Source organism: Oncorhynchus kisutch, linkage group LG26 (assembly GCF_002021735.2).
Source record: "Oncorhynchus kisutch isolate 150728-3 linkage group LG26, Okis_V2, whole genome shotgun sequence".
NCBI lineage: Eukaryota > Metazoa > Chordata > Actinopteri > Salmoniformes > Salmonidae > Oncorhynchus > Oncorhynchus kisutch.
The window spans coordinates 89,968-110,650 of NC_034199.2; the positions used below are offsets into that span (position 1 = coordinate 89,968).

Below are 20,683 nucleotides of genomic sequence, written 5' to 3' on the forward strand. Positions count from 1 at the left end.
AAAAGCAACATGTAAAGTGTTTCATGAGCTGTAATAAAAGATCCCAGACATTTTCAATAAAAATAAATAAATAAACTAGTAATGAGCAGCAGGGAAGGATGATGAAGCATCTTATTATGTGTTATGAAAGTGATGAATATGTGACATGTTGCGAACCATGAAGCTACATCTTCCGAATGGGTGAACGAGAATGAGGTGGCAAAAGTCAGGGTTGTACAGAGCATTTCATATGCAGCAGCTGTGAAATGGGTTGAGGGTTTGAATGGTGCACAAGAAGAGTCCATGGTAGTGGATAGGCCTACACTGCAGGGGTTGCCTTTCACCAGCAGGATCCTGACATTTTAAAGGTTCGGAAGGTGGACTTTGTAGAATTTATAGCTATGGTAATTAATGGCACTGTCATGGAGAGAAGGTCCAGGAAGATATACATCATAGTAATTGCGGCGGAGCGGTTCCTGGGGCTGAAACATTTCTCAGCAAAGGAGTTACATGCAATATTGGCACAAGCCACCATCTCAGGTCCTAGAGCCTGAGAAGGGAGATATGAAGAACTAAAAGAATGCACTATTTTTATTAGGGTAGATTAAGTTAGTTTCACTATTATGCATGGATTTATTTTGGTTTCAAATCGTCCAGTTGGAGGCGGCAATACACCTTTTTGTGTCTAGTCCACCATAAAACCCACAGAAGAAGAAGGATGATGATGAAGAAGCTAAGATGACAACACATTTGAAAGTGCTGCCTATTCGGAGTAAAAAATACTACACAGTGAAGACACACTTTAAAAAAGAGTATTGCTTTATTAATTCCAAAGACAAAATGGCTTGAGATTCGGAATTCAGGGAAACAAGTGCCGATTCCACGGTCTGGAATTGGAAGCCTATTTCGCAGTTGCCCTGCGTTGACTCCGTTTGTACCGTTTTAGGAGATACACTGGATGTAGCTGCATTTCAGGATGGACAAATGACGAGGTGTAGGATTTTCGAATGACAGTTGTGATATAACGGCAAGCTATCTAGGTAGCTGTTCTATTTTTTGATGCAATATATGTATTGTTCTCCAAAACGATGATGTGTGCTGCTGCAGCAGTCGGTGGTGGAGGGATTGTGCCATCCCCATTACCTTCGATGCGGTTGGGAATCAGCGGCATTTCTGGAGTTGGGGACGATTTCTCCTCTTTTGGTTCGGGAATGGGTTCTTGTCAAACACCGGGAACACAGTCGGATTGCCGAAGTCGATACCAACATCTACTCTCTGGGCGAGCTTTAGCGGAAAGATACAGGAGGATTTATTACACGGCTATCAATGACAAAGAACAAGGGATAAACCAAGGAAGGTAGGTTGGAATTGTGAAATTTCTAAATTGCAGGCTTGTCTGAGCTAGTTTCCAGCCTTCGTAGCTAACTTGCTACGTTAATTAGCCCAACAACCTGCATGGTTTTCACATCACCAGTGTTGGACTGCATGCTCACACAGCTATTTAGCCACATGATCGCTGTTAGTGTCCAGTCGTGATAATACTTTTACTGTGGGGTAACGTTATGGGTAGGTTAGTTTGCAGAAACCCGTCAATAGTGCTACCTAGTTATATCGGTAACGTGGCTAGCTAACGTCAGCTAATGAGTCGGTAGCTAACCTGTAGCTAGTGCGTTACTTAGCTACATTTCCTCGCTAGCTTCGTTGTGTTGGTGTTTTTTTACGCGGTGTAACGTTACAAGGTTGGTAACTAGGTCAGAGTTACTCTTCGTATGGGGTTGCTTTTGGGTGAATATATGTATGTAGCTAGTCTGCAAATTCGGGAAGATAAACAAATGAGACGTCAGTAGCTGCTGAATTTTTGACTAGCCAGTTTAGCTAGATATGTTTGTATCGAACAGTGTGTATCTGGGATATATTCCCAGATAACTCATATATATATATATATATATATATATATATATATCATTAAAACTAGTTTTTCAACCACTCCACAAATTTCTTGTGAACAAAGTATAGTTTTGGCAAGTCGGTTATGACATCTACTTTGTGCATGACACAAGTACATTTTCCAACAATTGTTTACAGACAGATTATTTAATTTATAATTCACTGTATCACAATTCCAGTGGGTCAGAAGTTTACATACACTAAGTTGACTGTGCCTTTAAACAGCTTGGAAAATTAAAGAAAATCATGGCTTCAGAAGCTTCTGACTGGCTAATTGACATCAATTCAGTCAATTGGAGGTGTACCCGTGGATGTATTTCAAGGCCTACCTTTAAACTCAGTGCCTCTTTTGCTTGACAACATGGGAAAATCAAAAGAAATCAGCCAAGACCTCAGAAAAAAATAGTAAACTTCCACAAGTCTGGCTCATCCTTGGGAGCAACTTCCAAACGCCTGAAGGTACTACATTCATCTGTACAAACAATAGTACACAAGTATAAACACCATGGGACCACGCAGCCGTCATACTGCTTTGGAAGGAGACGTGTTCAGTCTCCTAGAGATGAATGTACTTTGGTGCGGAAAGTGCAAATAAATCCCAGAACAACAGCAAAGGACCTTGTGAAGATGCTGGAGGAAACAGGTACAAAAGTATCTATATCCAAAGTAAAACGAGTCCTATATCAACATAACCTGAAAGGCCGCTCAGCAAGGAAGAAGCCACTGCCCCAAAACCGCCATAAAAAAGCCAGACTACGGTTTGCAACTGCACATGGGGACAAAGATGGTACTTTGTGGAGAAATGTCCTCAGGTCTGATGAAAATAGAACTGTTTGGTCGTAATGACCATCGTTTGGAGGAAAAAGGCTGAGGCTTGCAAGCCAAAGAACACCATCCCAACCGTGAAGCACAGGGGTGGCAGCATCATGTTGTGGGGGTGCTTTGCTGCAGGAGAGACTGGTGCACTTCACAGAATAGATGGATGCATGAGGAGGGAAAATTGTGGATGTATTCGGGCAACATCTCAAGACATCAGTCAGCAAGTTAAAGCTTGGTCGCAAATGGGTCTTCCAAATGGACAATGACCCCAAGCATACTTCCAAAGTTGTGGCAAAATGACTTATGGGCAACAAAGTCAAGGTATTGGAGTGGCCATCACAAAGCCCTGACCTCAATCCTATAGAAAATCTGTGGGCAGAACTGAAAGTGTGTGCGAGCAAGGAGGCCTACAAACCTGACTCTGTTACACCAGCTCTGTCAGGAGGAATGGGCCAAAATTCACCCAACTTATTGTGGGAAGCTTGTGGAAAGCTACCTGAAACATTTGACCCAAGTTAAATAATTTAAAGGCAATGTTACCAAATACACTCCAGTTAGTATGTAAACTTCTGACCCACTGGGAATGTGATGAAAGACACAAAAGTAATAGTTTAATTGTATTTGGCAAAGGTGTATGTAAACTTCAGACTTCAACTGTGTGTGTACATACATACATATATCTCTTTTAGTCGGAGTCCAAATTTGAGATTTTTGTTTCCAGTTGCCGTGTCTTTGAAACACCAAGCATGGAGGATGTGTGTGGTTGGTTTGCTGGTGACACGGTCTGTGATTTATTTAGAATTCAAGGCACACTTAACCAGCATTGCTACCACAGAATTCTGCAGCGATACGCCATCCCACCTGGTTTGCGCTTATTCCCACTATCATCTCTTTTTCAACAAGCCAATGACCCAACATACCTCCAGGCTTTATAAGGGCTATTTGACCAAGAAGGAGAGTTGCGTCAGAGTATCTGGCAATCCCCCGACCTCAACCAAATTGCTATGGTTTGGGATGAGTCGAACCACAGTGATGGAGAAGCAGCCAACAAGTGCTCAGCATATGTGAGAACTCCTTCAAGACTGTTGGAAAAGCATTCCTCATGAAGCCAAGAGTCTCCAAAGTTGTCATCAAGGCAAAGGGGGGCTACTTTGAAGAATATATAACACATATTTTGATTTGTTATGTTTTTTTTCGTTACTACATGATCCCATATGTGTTATGTCATTGTTTTGATGTCTTCACTATTCTACAATGTAGAAAATAGTTTAAAAAAAATACTTGAATGAGTAGGTGTCCAAACTTTTGACTGTATTTGAATTCAATTCCAGCGAGAATCATGTCACTCATCTAGCTAGTTAGTGCTAGTGTAACAGTGTTGCTTCCATCCCTCTCCTCGCTCCTACCTTGTCTCGATCTAGTGACCCTCTGCACACATCGACAACAGTCACCCTTGAGGCATCGTTACCCATGGACTCTACAAAAGCAGAGCAAGGGAAACTACTTCAAGGTCCCAGCGAGTGACGTCACTGATTTTGAAACACTATTAGCGCGCACCCTGCTAACTAGCTAGCCATTTCACACCGGTTATGCTAGCTAGACTTATTTGCTCAAACCATTAACTTATTATTGTATTAAGACAGAGCATATCACTTATCGTATTTTGGATTGGAAGGGTGCGTGGATCAAATAATTACATAGAACTATTATTAATAGGATATAAATATTATTAGAAACTGTGGTTCCAGCCCTGAATGCTGATTGTCTGACAGCCGTAGTATATCAGACCGTATACTACGGGTATGACACAACTTTTATTTCTGCTGGTCTAATTATGTTGGTAACCAGTTTATAATAGCAATAGGGCTGTGTCCAGGCACTCCATGATGCGTCGTGCATAAGAACAGCCAGTAGCCGTGGTTTATTGGCCATATACCACAAACCCCTGAGGTGCCGTATTGCTTGAATAGGATCTCTGTGGTGTGGATGGTCCCCTGCTCACTGGAGCAAGTGAATACATACACTTACGCCATCCAAATGCCAAGTCAGTTGTGTTGTGGACAGAAGCTTTCATGTGTGTGTCACTTCCTTGTGCCGTACCCATAGGGCTCTCAAATTCAAATCTGGACCTCGAAGCCATTCATAAGCTGTGTTCGAATACTCGTACTAACCGTACTATTTGTGACGTGAATTGAGTATATAGTATGCTTATTGGTCACAGCATGGATATAGTTAATATGCCAAAAGTTCCCGGATGTCGTACTATTCACCAAAATACGAAGTACACACGCAGAGGACACTATTTCTGTACTTTTAGAGCCCACAATGTAATTATTCAGAAAAAGGGGCGTGGCTTCACAACAGTGCACTTTGCTGTTAAATCAAAGTTTATTTGTCAAATGTGCCAAATACAACAGGTGTAGTAGACCTTCCAGTGAAATGCTGACTTACAGGCTCTAACCAATAGTGCAAAAAGGTATTAGGTGAATAATGGGTAGGTAAAGAAATAGGCTATGTACAGTAGCGAGGCTATAAAAGTAGCAAGGCTACATACAGACACCAGCTTGTCAGGCTGATTTGAGGTAGTATGTAGATAGGGTTAAAGTGACTATGCATATATGATGAACAGAGTAGCAGTAGCGTAAAAGAGGGGTTGGTGGGTGGGACACAATGCAGATAGCTCGGTTAGCCAATGTGCGGGAGCACTGGTTGGTCAGCCCAATTGAGGTAGTATGAACATGAATATATAGTTAAAGTGACTATGCATATATGATAAACGGAGAGTAGTAGCAGGGGCTAGCCTTCAAAATAAAGGTATGGCATTGTACTATTTGTCCCCAATTTCTTTTTATTTAAAAATATATTTTTTGGGTGGGGTCAATGTGTTACAATCTTATCTTAACATAGTTGTGATAGGCTATAGGCCCAGCTGTTACTGGATTTGCTAATGTCTTTTTTACATTGTGTTTTAGGGGAAAGAAAGCTTTAAACAAGATGAAGCTGAAACGGCGGCAAAAGTTGAAGTCAAAAGTCAAAACGGGGACAAAGGTAAGATACATTTTCTTGGTACAAGAGGGACCTGACCTTGAGTCACTCAATTTTCTCAGAATAATATAATAGATTCATTGCAAATTTGTTGCTTCAGTTATTTTTGGTCTAAGATGGGCTACTATGACTATTTTGAGAATCTCAAGCTGAGAACAAAATATATAATATTTTAAATGTTCTTCGAATGCCTCACCTTTTATCAAAGCATCTAATTGCAAGGTACACCTAATTTGCATAACTACACTACCTATGCTATATGCATGCATGGACACAATCTTGCTTAGTTGGTTTCTCCCTCTATCAAATTAACTCTGGTACTTTTTTTTGTATACTTTTTAGCCAAAAATAGTCACTGAAATGTGTGTACAATGTCACGTATGTGCTGATATGCTATTTCCATATGTTATATGTTCAACACCCTTATGCATACAGTGCATTCAAAGTAGTTACACCCCTATTTCCACATTTTGTTTTTACAGCCTGAATGAAAAATGTATTTAATTGAGATGTTTTGTCACTGGCTGACACTCCAAACTAGAGGTCAACCGATTAATCGGCTGGGCCGATTTCAAGGTAGGTAAATTGGGTGGGCTATTTACCGATAGACTATGTACAGCTGCAGCGATCGGTTAGCTGCTCAGATAGCAGATGTTTGAAGTTGGTGAGGGAGATAAGTCTCCAACTTTTTATTTTTAGAATTATTTTTTTATATTTTTTTGCAATTCGTTCCAGTCACAGGCAGCAGAGAACTGGAAGGAAAGGCGGCCAAATTAGGTGTTGGCTTTAGGGATGATCAGTGAGATGCGCGTGCTACGGGTGGGTGTTGCCATCGTGACCAGTGAACTGCGATAAAGCGGAGCTTTACCTAGCATGGACTTGTAGATGACCTGGAGCCAGTGGGTCTGGTGACGAATATGTAGCGAGGGCCAGCCGACTAGAGCATACAGGTCGCAGTGGTGGGTGGTATAAGGTGCTTTAGTAACAAAACGGATGGCACTGTGATAAACTGCATACAGTTTGCTGAGTACAGTATTGGAAGCTATTTTGTAGATGACATCGCCGAAGTCGAGGATCGGTAGGATAGTCAGTTTTACTAGGGTAAGTTTGGCGAGGTGAGTGAAGGGGGCTTAGTTGCAGAATAGAAAGCCGACTCTAGATTTGATTTTAGATTGGAGATGTTTGATATGAGTCTGGAAGGAGAGTTTACAGTCTAACCAGACACCTAGGTACTTATAGATGTCCACATATTCTAGGTCGGAACCATCCAGGGTGGTGATGCTAGTCGGGCGTGCGGGTGCAGGCAGCAAACGGTTGAAAAGCATGCAGGAGCTGTTGGCCAAGGTTGGAGTAGCCAGGAAGAAGGCATGGCCAGCCGTTGAGAAATGCAAATATCTGCTTGAAGAAGAAGCTGGCCTTTGCTTTCCTGACTGACTGCGTGTATTGGTTCCTGACTTCCCTGAACAGTTGCATATCGCGGGGACTATTCGATGCTATTGCAGTCCGCCACAGGATGTTTTTGTGCTGGTCGAGGGCAGTCAGGTCTGGAGTGAACCATGGGCTATATCTGTTGTTAGTTCTGCGTTTTTTGAACGGAGCATGCTTATCTAAGATGGTGAGGAAGTTACATTTAAAGAATGACCAGGCATCCTCAACGAATGGGATGAGGTCAATATCCTTCCAGGATACCCGGGCCAGGTCGATTAGAAAGGCCTGCTCGCAGAAGTGTTTTTGGGAGCGTTTGACAGTGATGAGGGGTGGTTGTTTGACCTTGGATCCGTAGCCGATACAGGCAATGAGGCAGTGATCGCTGAGTTCCTGGTTGAAGACAGCGGAGGTGTATTTTGAGGGCCACTTGGTCAGGATAACGTCTATTAGGGTGCCCTTGTTTACAGATTTAGGGTTGTACCTGGTGGGTTCCTTGATGATTTGTATGAGATTGAGGGCATCTAGCTTAGATTGTAGGACTGCTGGGGTGTTAAGCATATCCCAGTTTAGGTCACGTAACAGAAAAAACTCTGAAGCTAGATGGGGGGCGATCAATTCACAAATGGTGAATTTTACGTAATTATGACAACATTGAAGGTTGTGCAATGTAACAGACTTAGACTAGCGGATGCCACCCCTTCGGTAAAATAAGGAACGGTTCTGTATTTCACTGAAAGAAAAAATGTTTTGTTTTCGAAATTATAGTTTCTGGATTTGACCATATGAATGACCTACGGCTCGTATTTCTGTGTGTTTATTGTAATTAAGTCTATGATTTGATAGAGCAGTCTGACTGAGTGGTGGTATGCAGCAGCAGTCTCGTAAGCATTCATTCAAACAGCACTTTCCTGTGTTTGCAGCAACTCTTCGCAATGCTTGAAGCACAGCGCTGTTTGACTTCAAGCCTATCAACACCCAAGATTAGGCTGGCAATACTATAATGCCTATAAGAACATCCAATAGTCAAAGGTATCGGAAATACAGATGGTATAGAAAGAAATAGTCCTATAATAACTACAACCTAAAACCTCTTACCTGGGAATATTGAAGACTCATGTTAAAAGGAACCACCAGCTTTCAAATGTTCTCATGTTCTGAGCAAGGAACTGAAACGTTAGCTTTCTTACATAGCACATATTGCACTTTTACTTTCTTCTTCAACACTTTGTTTTAGCATTATTTAAACCAAATTGAACACGTTTCATTATTTGAGACTAAATAGATTTTTATTGATGTATTATATTAAGTTAAAGTAAGTGTTCATTCAGTAATGTTGTAATTGCCAATATTATATATATATATATATAATCTGATTTAATTATCAGCTTTTTTTTTTTTTGGTCCCCCAATAATTGGTATCGGTGTTGAAAAATCAGAATCGGTCGATCTCTACTCCGTACCCCATAATGTCAGTGGAATTATAATTTTTTTTTTATTTAAAAAAAAATATTTTTTATGAAAAGCTGAAATGTCTAAGTATTCAACCCCTTATGGCAAGCCTAAATAAATTCAGTACTAAACATTAGCTAAACAAGTCACATAAGTTGCATGGACTCACTCTGTATTATTATTATTATTATTATTATTATAATAATAATAATAATAATAATGATAATAATAATAATAATAATAATGGGGTTAACATGAGTTTTGAATGACTACCTCATCTCTGTACCCCACACATACAATTATCTGTAAGGTCCCTCAATCGAGCAGTGAAATTCAAACACAGATTCACCAAATAAAATTGTATTTGTGACATGCGCCGAATACAACAGGTGAAATGCTTACTTTTACAATCCCTTAACGTGACAATGAAGAAAATGCCAGAGAGGAGTTATTGTGACAGGGTAGGAACACAAAGCGTTGTTTTTTTCCTAGGGGACCCAATAATCTTTAGCTTCATCTGTTTTCTCTTAGCTACTTCATGTAGTTTACATATTCATGCTTTGCATGTTAATCTTTGATTTAGAAGATACTGTTGCACGAACATGCTGATATTGGTCTACACCATCACTGGTGTATATCAAGCTGTATAGCTACCGTAATTACATTTGGTCAGTACATTTATTAGCTAGCTAGCCGACCAGCTAACTAGCAATTAGAATTAGTTGCTAACAAGGTTTATGCCCATCTTGCAAAACCTCCCTGGTCTGTGTGGTTGAATCTGTGCTTAAAATACACTGCTCGACTGAGGGACCCTACAGATCATTGTATGTGTGGCATACAGAGATTAGGTAGTCATTCAAATATAATGTAAACACTTATTGCAGACGGAGTGAGTCCATGCAAGACATGTGACTTACAGCACCAGTCAAGTTTGGACACACCTATTCATTAAAGGGTTTTTCTTTATTTTGACCATTTTCTACATTGTGGAATAATAGTGAAGACATCAAAACTATGGAATCATGTAATAACCCCAAAAATTGTTAAACAAATCAAAGTATATTTTAGATTCTTCAAAGTAGCCACCCTTTGCTTTGATGACAGCTTTGGATACTCTTTGCATTCTATTCAACCTGCTTCATGAGATAGTCCCCTGGAATCTGTTAAAAGTTAATTTGTAGAATTTATTTCCTTAATGCGTTTGAGCCAATCAGTTGTGCTGTGACAAGGTAGGGTTGGTATACAGAAGATAGCCCTATTTGGTAAAAGTCCAAGTCCATATTATGCCAAGAACAGCTCAAATAAACAGAGAAACTACAGTCCATTACTTTGTCATAGGGCTGGGCAATATGGCCAAAATCTCATATCACGATATAGGTCATTTCCTATCCCGATAATGATACATATCACGATATAGCACATTTTCTGTAAATTAAATCTATAAATGACCACATGTAAAGGCCTATTTCTTATTACATTTTGAATTCTACTTAACAAATAAGGTACTTACTGATATTTGATTATTTATTTTATTTAGAACCTGTGCAAGTGTTCAATTAAGCATGTAACAAAATATGAATGTATAAATTCTAAAAAGGTAAATTTAAAAAAACACTTCAACTATAGTTCCAAACAAAATAAATATAGGCTTAATATATATATTTTTGGGGGCTTGCCTGTTTTGCATGTTCTTTTGGCATTAATACGTGTCACATATCAATTTGCATTTGGTACCTTGGGTTGAGTGTTAGCACCAACTCACGAAACCCCCGTTTCTCAACGGTGTAAATTGGGGCCATGTCTTTACAGTTTTTACGGCAGCTGTTATCACCTTCCATCTTCGTGATTTGTTGCCATATGGTGTGCCGCGGGCAAAAGCAAAGTTTGATTTGGGTTTGTTTTGAGCACTCGACTGTACTTTTTTGGGTCTCATTCGTAGACTCTCTCCGTTAGGTTCCAAATTATTCTTGCGTAGGTGGTAAAATAGGTTAGTGGTGTTTGTTGTCAGGACAAAAATAGTAAAAATAGAGAAACCCTGGACACACCTCATTCAACATTTTTGACTAGTACTGTAATTAAATGTATACTCCTGAATTTATTTAGGCTTTCTGTAACAAAGGGATTGAATCAACACCATTTGAAGCTTTTTATTTAATTTGTAAAACATCCTAAACATTTTATGTTTATTAGGAACCCCAAGGCAGCAGCTACTCTTCCTGGGTTCCAAACACATTAATTCACATACATCACACAAAGATAAAACAGTAAATCATAGAACATTATTACACCAATGCATATTTACAATACAAAATGTACAATACCACCGTACAACAATATTACTGTGTGTGTGTGTCTTCAGTCCCTGCTGTTTCGTAAGGTGTTATTTAAAAAAATCTGTTTTCTGTATTTGTATCTTTGACATTATGGGGTATTGTGTGTGTGTGTGTGTAGGCCAGTGAAACACAATCTCAGTTTAATCCATTTTAAATTCCAGCTGTAACACAACAAAAGGTGGATAAAGTTTAGGTGTGTGAATACTTTCTGAAGGCACCTTACATACCTTTTACATGAGGAAGGATCAACAACATAGTAGTTACTCCACAATACTAACATAAATTACAGAGTGAAAAGAAGTTAGAATACAAATATTCCAAAAATATGTGGCAAAGAAATAAACTTTTTGTACGGAATACAAATTATGTTTGTGGCACAGGCAAAATCCTAGGAGAGAAACTTAGTTCAGTTGGCTTTCCAACAGACACTGGGAAACAAATGCATCTTTCATCAGGACAATTACCTAAAACACAAATATACAGTCATGGTCAAAAGTTTTGAATAACACAAATATACATTTTCACAGTCTGCTGCCTCAGTTTGTATGATGCCAATTTGCATATACTCCAGAATGCTTTGAAGAGTGATCAGATGAATTGCAAAGTCCCTCTTTGCCATGCAAATGAACTGAATCCACAAAAAAACATTTCCACTGCATTTCAGCCCTGCCACAAAAGGACCAGCTGACGTCATCAGTGATTCTCTCGTTAACTTCTTATGGCTGCAATCCCATTAACGGGAGCAATATGACAACAGCCAGTCAAAGTGTAGGGCGCCAATTTCAAAACATCAACAATATCATAATTAAAATTCCTCAAACATACATGTGATTTTGCATAGCCACATCATTCAACAGAAACCCATCATAAATATAGATGATAATACAAGTTAAACACATGGAATTATAGTTATACCTCTCCTTAATGCAACCGCTGTGTCCAAAAAAGAAATTACATGATAAATATTCCCTTTGATGATCTACATCAGAAAGCACTCCAGGAATCCCAGGACCACAATAAATGTTTGTTTTGTTCAATAATATCCGTTAATTATGTCCAAATACCTTCTTTTGTGCGTGTCTGGTATACATATCCAAACGCTCATTCTGGTCAGCGTTACATCGGACAAAAACTTAAGTTATATTACACGTCGAAGAAACATTTCAAACTAAGTACAGAATCAATCATTAGGATTTTTAACATAAAGCCTCAATAAAGTTCCAACCGGAGTATTCCTTCGTCTCTTCATGATCAATGGAACGCAAGTGGTACCATGAGGAATAAGCGTGATCAGAAAATGGCTGCTTGATAGACGCCTGATACATTCTGCTCTCATTCACTCCCACAACAACGTAGAAGTCTCATTCAAATTTCTATTGATGGTTGACATCAAGTTGAACCCATAGGCAGTGCAACATCATCAATATCTCAAGGGGATTTCATTGGGGACTCTGGTGAATACATACAAAGCTCAGATTTCTCACTTCCTGTTTTGATTTCTCCTCCTTTGCCCTCTATGAGTTCTGTTATACTCAGACATCATTCAAACAGTTTTAGGAACTTTAGTGTTTTCTATCCAGTACTACTAATAATATGCATATATTAGCAACTGAGACTGAGGAGCAGGCTTTTTACTTTGGGCAACTTATTCATCCAAGCTACTCGATACTGCCCCCCAGCCATAAGAAGTTAACACGTGTGAGTGTTGATGAGGACAAGGCTGGAGATCACTCTGTCATGCTGATTGTGTTCGAATAACAGACTGGAAGCTTCAACAGTAGGGTGGTGCTTGGAATCATTGTTCTTCCTCTGTCAACCATGGTTACCTGGAAGGAAACTTGTGCAGTCATCATTGCTTTGTACAAAAAGGGCTTCACAGGCAAGGATATTGCTGCCAGTAAGATTGCACCTAAATCAACCATTTATCGGATCATCGAGAACGGTTCAGTTGTTGTGAAGAAGGTTTCAGGGCACCCAAGAAAGTCAAGCAACCGCCAGGACCGTCTCCTAAAGTTGATTCAGCTGCGGGATCAGGGCACCACCAGTACAGAGCTTGCTCAGGAATGGCAACAGACAGGTGAGTGCATCTGCACGCACAGTGAGGCGAAGACTTTTGGAGGATGGCCTGGTGTCAAGAAGGGCAGCAAAGAAACCACTTCTCTCCAGGAAAAGCATCATGGACAGACTGATATTGGACTGCTTAGGATTGGGGTAAAGTAATTTTCTCTGCATCCCCTTTCCGATTGTTTGGGGCATCCTGAATAAAGCTTGTCCGGAGAAGACAAGGTGAGCGCTACCATCAGTCCTGTGTCATGCCAACAGTAAATCATCCTGAGACCATTCATGTGTGGGGTTGCTTCTCAGCCAAGAGAATAGACTCACTCACAATTTTGCCTAATAACACAGCCATGAATAAAGAATGGTACCAACACATCCTCCGAGAGCAACTTCTCCCAAACATCCAGGAACAGTTTGGTGACGAACAATGCCTCTTCCAGCATGATGGAGCACCTTGCCATAAGCAAAAGTGATAACTAAGTGGCTCGGGGAACAAAACATTGATATTTTGGGTCCATGGCCAGGAAACTCCCCAGACCTTAATCCCATTGAGAACTTGTGGTCAATCCTCAAGAGGCTGGTGGACAAACAAACCCCCACAAATTCTGACATACTCCAAGCATTGATTATGCAAGAATGGGCTGCCATCAGTCAGGATGTGGCCCAGAAGTTAATTGACAGCATGCCAGGGCGGATTGCAGAGGTCTTGAAAAAGAAGGATCAACAGTGCAAATATTGGCTCTTTGCATCAACCTCATGTAATTGTCAATAAAAGCCGTTGACACATGAAATGCTTGTAATTTTACTTCAGTATTCCATAGTAACATCTGACAAAAATATTTAAAGACACTGAAGCCAGGCCGCCTCGGCATTACGGCTACATTTCTACTATGCCGTAGGCAAAACATTACTATGTCGTTTGGTGGAAATAAGTTTAGACTTTGATACTGGCAGCACCTTTCAGATATAAAGAAATGTCGAAAAAAGTTACGTAATGGTTAGAGAATTTCTGCTCGCATGGCATTCTTCCAAACTGTCTACTGTGAGAATTCCAGTATTAGAGGTGTGCAGGCAGAAAGTAGCTTCGCCGAAGCCACTGTAAGTGAAGCTAATGGGAACACACAAAATAGAATATCTGGTGACTGATGAGACAGACACGGGTTACAAGTGTAGTTAATCTGAACGGACCCTAAAACAAAGTAGAGCTGTAGGTTAGGCCTACACAGCAGACAGGTTGTGTACAAAATGGCACTCTTTTCCCTTCCCTACCATTCCCTACCATTTGGGAGGTAACACATCCCATTTTTCTTTAAGATACAGTACTACACTGGTAGTGGGGCAAACCCTGTATTTGCAGCAGTATGAACATCACCCTGCTGAGACATGTGAGTCAGGGTAGGGGTAAGCTATAGCCTAGTCCTCCCTGGTGCTTTTGGTGCCCACCTGCCTGCATTGTTACCATTGCCAAGTGGGCAAAAAAATCTTCCACCGACAGATTGTCCTGACTACAGCTCGAATCCTCTTAAGTGAATTAAGCATCTCTTTAGCTCTAGGATCAGTGAGAGTGAGTTCCCAACACGCTCCTCTCTCAATCTAATTTTATTAGAAAATAGAAAAGTTACACTTTCTGTCCCCACTCCTCCTTTTCCTCTTAGTGCTCCTTTCCCAAACAGCCATTTTCTCTCTGTTTTGAAGCCTTACTGGCATATTATAACCTTATTTCTCTGGTAAATAGTGCTAAGCTCTTTACACAGGCACAGCGTGTCCCTTGCTGAATGCCTTAGCTATGCTGCCGGGAGTGTTACCCGCCCTGAGGAAAGAAGTGGATAACTGTCCCTGGTGTTGTACACTGAAATGAAGGACCGCTCCTTCCTAAATGTATGACATCACCGTCCGTCAGTAGCTTCGATGCCAGAAACATGACAACGCAGCAAGGCAAGGGGAAAACAATCAATAGCATGAAACATTCTCCATCCAGAGGTTGGAGGACTGTGTAGTAACCCTATACCAGGCCTGGGAAATTATTTTCCATGGAGGGCCACATTAGAATATATTTTTGCCATCGCTGGCCAGAATCATATTACAGGATTACACATGTGTATGACTGTGACAGATATATCTACTGTAAATCACATCCAGATATGCTACTTAACTTTTTAAATGCACAGAAATAAACCACATCCATGTTCTTCTTTTTGGTAGGTATTCATCATTCATTCATTATTAAACATACAATGAACTACACGGAGGAGAAAAGTACACTGCATTCAGCACCACGGACAGAATTCTAGTTAACAGAATTATGCACAAAAACACAGAGGAGGAGCTCAACATTTACATTTAAACTCCTCAATCAGTGTGAGGAGTGATGTCTTTGATGGCAGGTGGGCACCTGACTAGAGCAGTGAACTCAGGTATAGTTTCTGGCGTCGCTGTGCCCTGAGAGGTGAGATTTAGTAAGAGATGATCTGTGCCTTGACTTGTTATATTTCATCACTGAAAATGTGTGTTCACGTATATAGTTTGACCCACACAGTACGAACATCTTCTGAGCATGACTCCTAATCTTTGGAAAGTTTAGTTAATTGAGAGATGCATAGAACCTCGTCAGTGACATTTGTTTTGAATAGTTATCCAATCACTGCATTAGACAAAAGATCGATAAGCTCAAGTTGCAGGTCAGTGGGAGTGTTCGCCACACTGAAGGTGAAAGGAGAGGAATCCAACAGGATGTCATTTTCAAACACTTTTCAAACACTTTGAAAATTACGTGAAGCCACCGTTCAAAGCACGCAGCAGCCATGTGTACTTCATTTGTAAACCGCTTGCGTCGTGATTTCCGTCTCATTCAACTTTGGATGAAGCGTTCGTGGTAATTACACACACACAATAAACGTTTATCCAGTCATGGTTGCTTTCATTGCAATCCTCTGGTTGTTACTAACACAACCATACTTGATGGTTCTTTTCCCGGGACGTATTGACCAAAACAAACCGATTTGAAGACACCAATCAATGACCTCATTGAGCACCAATGGTAGGACCGGTCTATCGTTGATTGACTGTATTTTGGCCCAATGACCACTGATCATCTTGGAATCTAGCTTGGAAGATGGCCAATGAGCTGAGGTGAACGACAATATGTAATGGTTATACTTTCGAAGACCAGCCTTTGTCGTAAACGTTGGCGTAAAAGAGGTTAATTCGCCATTGCAAATCCTACTTGACGGAGCCACGAGTGTTACGCATAGCAGTACAGATTCAATAGCATTTTCAACAAGTTCATATATTTAAATTATGGCGAATAAATCAGGAAAAGCTAAAACAAAGTCTAGGTATACAGATTTAACCCAAATTATAGAGGAAATAGATAGACAGCGAGACAGAGTTGCTTCAGGAAGATGAATCTTTCAGCGAAGCGACATTTTAAATCACATTTCCACAAAATGAGTTTCTTTTCAAATGATACCAAGAATATGCATATCCTTGCCTCTGGGCCTGAGCTACAGGCAGTTAGATAAGGGTACGTCTTTAGGTGGAAATTGAGAAGAAGGGGGGGTACCCCAAAGAAGTTAAGGCTTCTGGTTCTGTCTGTTACTTTCTGCTTTGTTCAGTGTCCTTGATTCGAAAGTGATCAACTTCTCCATCAGAAGGCACTATATGGGACACGACTGATCTTAACCTGAGAATTTGGCCCGTGTTTTTTTTTTTTGCCCCTCAAGTTTTCTGAGCAAAATGTATTTTTATTTTTTTACAATGAAGACTGTGGAAACATCAGCTCCAATTTTGATTTTAGTTTTGGAAATCTGTTCCCAAGTATTCCCATGCATAATACAGAGATGTGATGGTATACAAATGTAATCTCAGCCCAGTCAAAGCACTTCTCTGTGCTGGCACCAGCTTACCCCTGAAGCTAGGACAGCGGAGTACCTGCCCATCTTCCGAAAACATCTGACACCCTACCTCTTCAAGAGTATCTTAAATAATCCCAAAGCAGCACTTACTAAAATGACTGAGATATGTTGGTCCCGCCTAGCTATCTTAAGATGAATGCACTTTAATTTGCTGTGGATAAGAGTCTGCTAAATGACTAAAATGCCAATGTAAGTAAGATTTGAAATTATTATGTTTTAGTCAAAATATTTCTGTTTGGGCTTCTTGCGGTCAATTTTCAGTCTGGAAATGATTTGGAATTATGTTCCGTCCCCCCGAACATCTGCTAAAAATAAATATGCTTGACGATCCCTGCCATATTTGTATTTTTGTATTTATTAAGGATCCCCAGTAGCCAAGGCAGCAGCCACTCTTCCTGGGGTCTAGCAACATTAAGGCAGTTATATACAATAAAAAATATGACATTACATAACACTTTTCACAACACGTGTGCCCTCAAGCCACTTTTCTAGAACCACATATCTACAATACAAAATCCAAGTGTGTGTAGAGTGCGTATGTCTGTGTAAGGGCTGACCCCAATTAGTCGATTCTTTGGTCATTAGGCTGTTTGCCTAATTAAGTCGGGCAGAAAAAATGTGCATACATACATACAGTAAGGAAAAAAAGTATTTAGTCAGCCACCAATTGTGCAAGTTCTCCCACTTAAAAGGATGAGAGGCCTGTAATTTTCATCATAGGTACACTTCAACTATGACAGACAAAATGTGAAAAACCATCCAGAAAATCACATTGTAGGATTTTTAATGAATTTATTTGCAAATTATGGTGGAAAATAAGTATTTGGTCACCTACAAACGAGCAAGATTTCTGGCTCTCACAGACCTGTAACTTCTTCTTTAAGAGGCTCCTCTGTCCTCCACTCGTTACCTGTATTCATGGCACCTGTTTGAACTTGTTATCAGTATAAAAGACACCTGTCCACAACCTCAAACAGTTACACTCCAAACTCCACTATGACCAAAGAGCTGTCAAAGGACACCAGAAACAAAATTGTAGACCTGCACCAGGCTGGGAAGACTGAATCTGCAATAGGTAAGCAGCTTGGTTTGAAGAAATCAACTGTGGGAGCAATTATTAGGAAATGGAAGACATACAAGACCACTGATAATCTCCCTTGATCTGGGGCTCCACGCAAGATCTCACCCCGGGGGTCAAAAGGATCACAAGAACGGTGAGCAAAAATCCCAGACTCACACGGGGGACCTAGTGAATGACCTGCAGAGAGTAACAAAGCCTACCATCAGTAACACACTACGCCACCAGGGACTCAATCCTGCAGTGCCAGACGTGTCCCCCTACTTAAGCCAGTACATGTCCAGGCCCGTCTAGAGAGCATTTGGATGATCCAGAAGAAGATTGGGAGAATGCCATATGGTCAGATGAAACCAAAATATAACTTTTTGGTAAAAACTCAACTCGTCGTGTTTGGAGGACAAAGAATGCTGAGTTGCATCCAAAGAACACCATACCTACTGTGAAGCATGGGGGTGGAAACATCATGCTTTGGGGCTGTTTTTTCTGCAAAGAGACCAGGACGACTGATCCGTGTAAAGGAAAGAATGAAAGGGGCCATGTATCGTGAGATTTTGAGTGAAAACCTCCTTCCATCAGCAAGGGCATTGAAGATGAAACGTGGCTGGGTCTTTCAGCATGACAATGATCCCAAACACACCGCCCGGGCAACCTAGGAGTGGCTTCGTAAGAAACATTTCAAGGTCCTGGAGTGGCCTAGCCAGTCTCCAGATCTCAACCCCATAGAAAATCTTTGGAGGGAGTTGAAAGTCCGTGTTGCCCATCAACAGCCCCAAAACATCACTGCTCTAGAGGAGATCTGCATGGAGGAATGGGCATAAATACCAGCAACAGTGTGTGAAAACCTTGTGAAGACTTACAGAAAACGTTTGACCTCTGTCATTGCCAACAAAGGGTATATAACAAAGTATTGAGAAACGTTTGTTATTGACCAAATACTTATTTTCCACCAAAATTCGCAAATAAATAAATTAAAAATCCGACAATGTGATATTTCAGGATTTTTTCCCCTCCTTTTGTCTGTCATAGTTGAAGTGTACCTATGATAAATTACAGGCCTCATCTTTTTAAGTGGGAGAACTTGCACAATTGGTGGCTGACTAAATACTTTTTTTGCCCCACTGTACATCCAGTACTGGTCAAAAGTTTGGACACACCTACTCATTCAAGTGCTCAGCATGTGGGAACTCCTTCAAGACTGTTGGAAAAGCATTCCAGGTGAAGCTGGTTGAGAGGATGCAATCTGTGTAAAGCTGTAATCAAGGCAAAGGGTGGCTACTTTTGAAGAATCTCAAATATATAAAATACATTTTGATTTGTTTAACCCCTTATTTTTGGTTACTACATGATTTCATATGTGTTATTTCAATGTACAGGACAAACATAAATTGGCTTTTAGTCTAGTCCTCCGCAATAAATTAGTTCACTGAGGTGGGGATAGATTACCATTCAAACGTTTGGGGTCACTTAGAAATTTCCTTATTTTTGAAAGAGCACTATTTTTGTCCATTAAAATAACATCACATTTATACGTTGTAGGCATTGTTAATGCTGTAAATGACTATTATAGCTAGAAACGACTGATTTACAAAAAAAAAAAAAAAAAGGATTATCTCCATCGGTGTACAGAGGTCCATTATCAGCAACCATCACACCTGTGTTCCGATGGCACGTTTTGTTAGCTAATCCAAGTTTATAATTTTAAAAGGCTAATTGATCATTAGAAAAGTATTTTGTAATTATGTTAGCACAGCTGAACTGTTGTTCTGAATAAAGAAGCAATACAACTGGCCTTTAGACTAGTTGAGTATCTGGAGCATCAGCATTTATGGGTTTGATTACAGGCTCAAAATGGCCAGAAACGAATTATTTTTTCTGAAACTCGTCAGTCTGTTCTTGTTGTGAGAAATAAAGGCTATTCCATGCGAGAAATTACCAAGAAACTGTAGATCTCGTACAATGCTGTTTGTAACAGAACAGCGCAAACTGGCTCTAATCAGAATAGAAAGGAGTGGGAGGCCCCTGTGCAAAACTGAGAAAAAAGACAAGTACATTAGTGTCTAGTTTGAGAAACAGCCTCAGAAGTCCTCAACTGGCAGCTTCATTAAATAGTATCCGCAAAACACCAGTCGTAACGTCAACAGTGAAGAGGCGACTCAGGGATGCTGGCCTTCTAGGCAGAATTCCTCTGTCCAGTGTCTGTGTTCTTTTTGACCATCTTAATTATTTATTTGTATTTGCCTATCTGAGATATGGGTTTTTCTTTGCAACTCTGCCTAGAAGACCAGCATCTCTGAGCGGTTGTATTTAGTGAGTCCGCCAGATCAGAGGCAGTAGGTATGACCAGGGATGTTCTCTTGGTGTGTGTGTGTGTGAATTGGACAATTTCTGTCAAAATAGTACTTTTGGGTGTCATGGAAAATGTATGGATTAAAAAGTATCTATTTTGGAATGTAGTGAAGTAGAAGTTGCCAAAAATATCATTAGTAATGTACAGAACCCCCCCCCCCCCCCCCCATTTTTCTTTTTCTTAACTAGTACTTTAAAGTACTAGAGGTCAAGCGATTATGATTTTTCAACTCTGATACCGATTTATTGGTGGACAAAAAAAGATGATAAAAAAATAAAATAAAAAA

General features: G+C 40.3%; 1 protein-coding gene across 10 annotated transcripts in view; it reads left to right on the forward strand.

Annotated features, from left to right (window-relative positions):
- Positions 1-698: 698 nt before the first annotated feature.
- Positions 699-20,683, forward strand: part of mycbp2 (MYC binding protein 2) — a 265,465-nt gene continuing 245,480 nt past the window's right edge. For all 10 annotated transcript variants that reach the window (XM_031805789.1, XM_031805791.1, XM_031805794.1 and 7 more), the window contains exons 1-2: positions 699-1,336; positions 5,718-5,793. In XM_031805789.1, the coding sequence (XP_031661649.1) occupies positions 1,068-1,336; positions 5,718-5,793 (345 nt within the window). In that variant the 5' untranslated portion in view covers positions 699-1,067. The remainder of the gene's footprint in view (positions 1,337-5,717; positions 5,794-20,683) is intronic.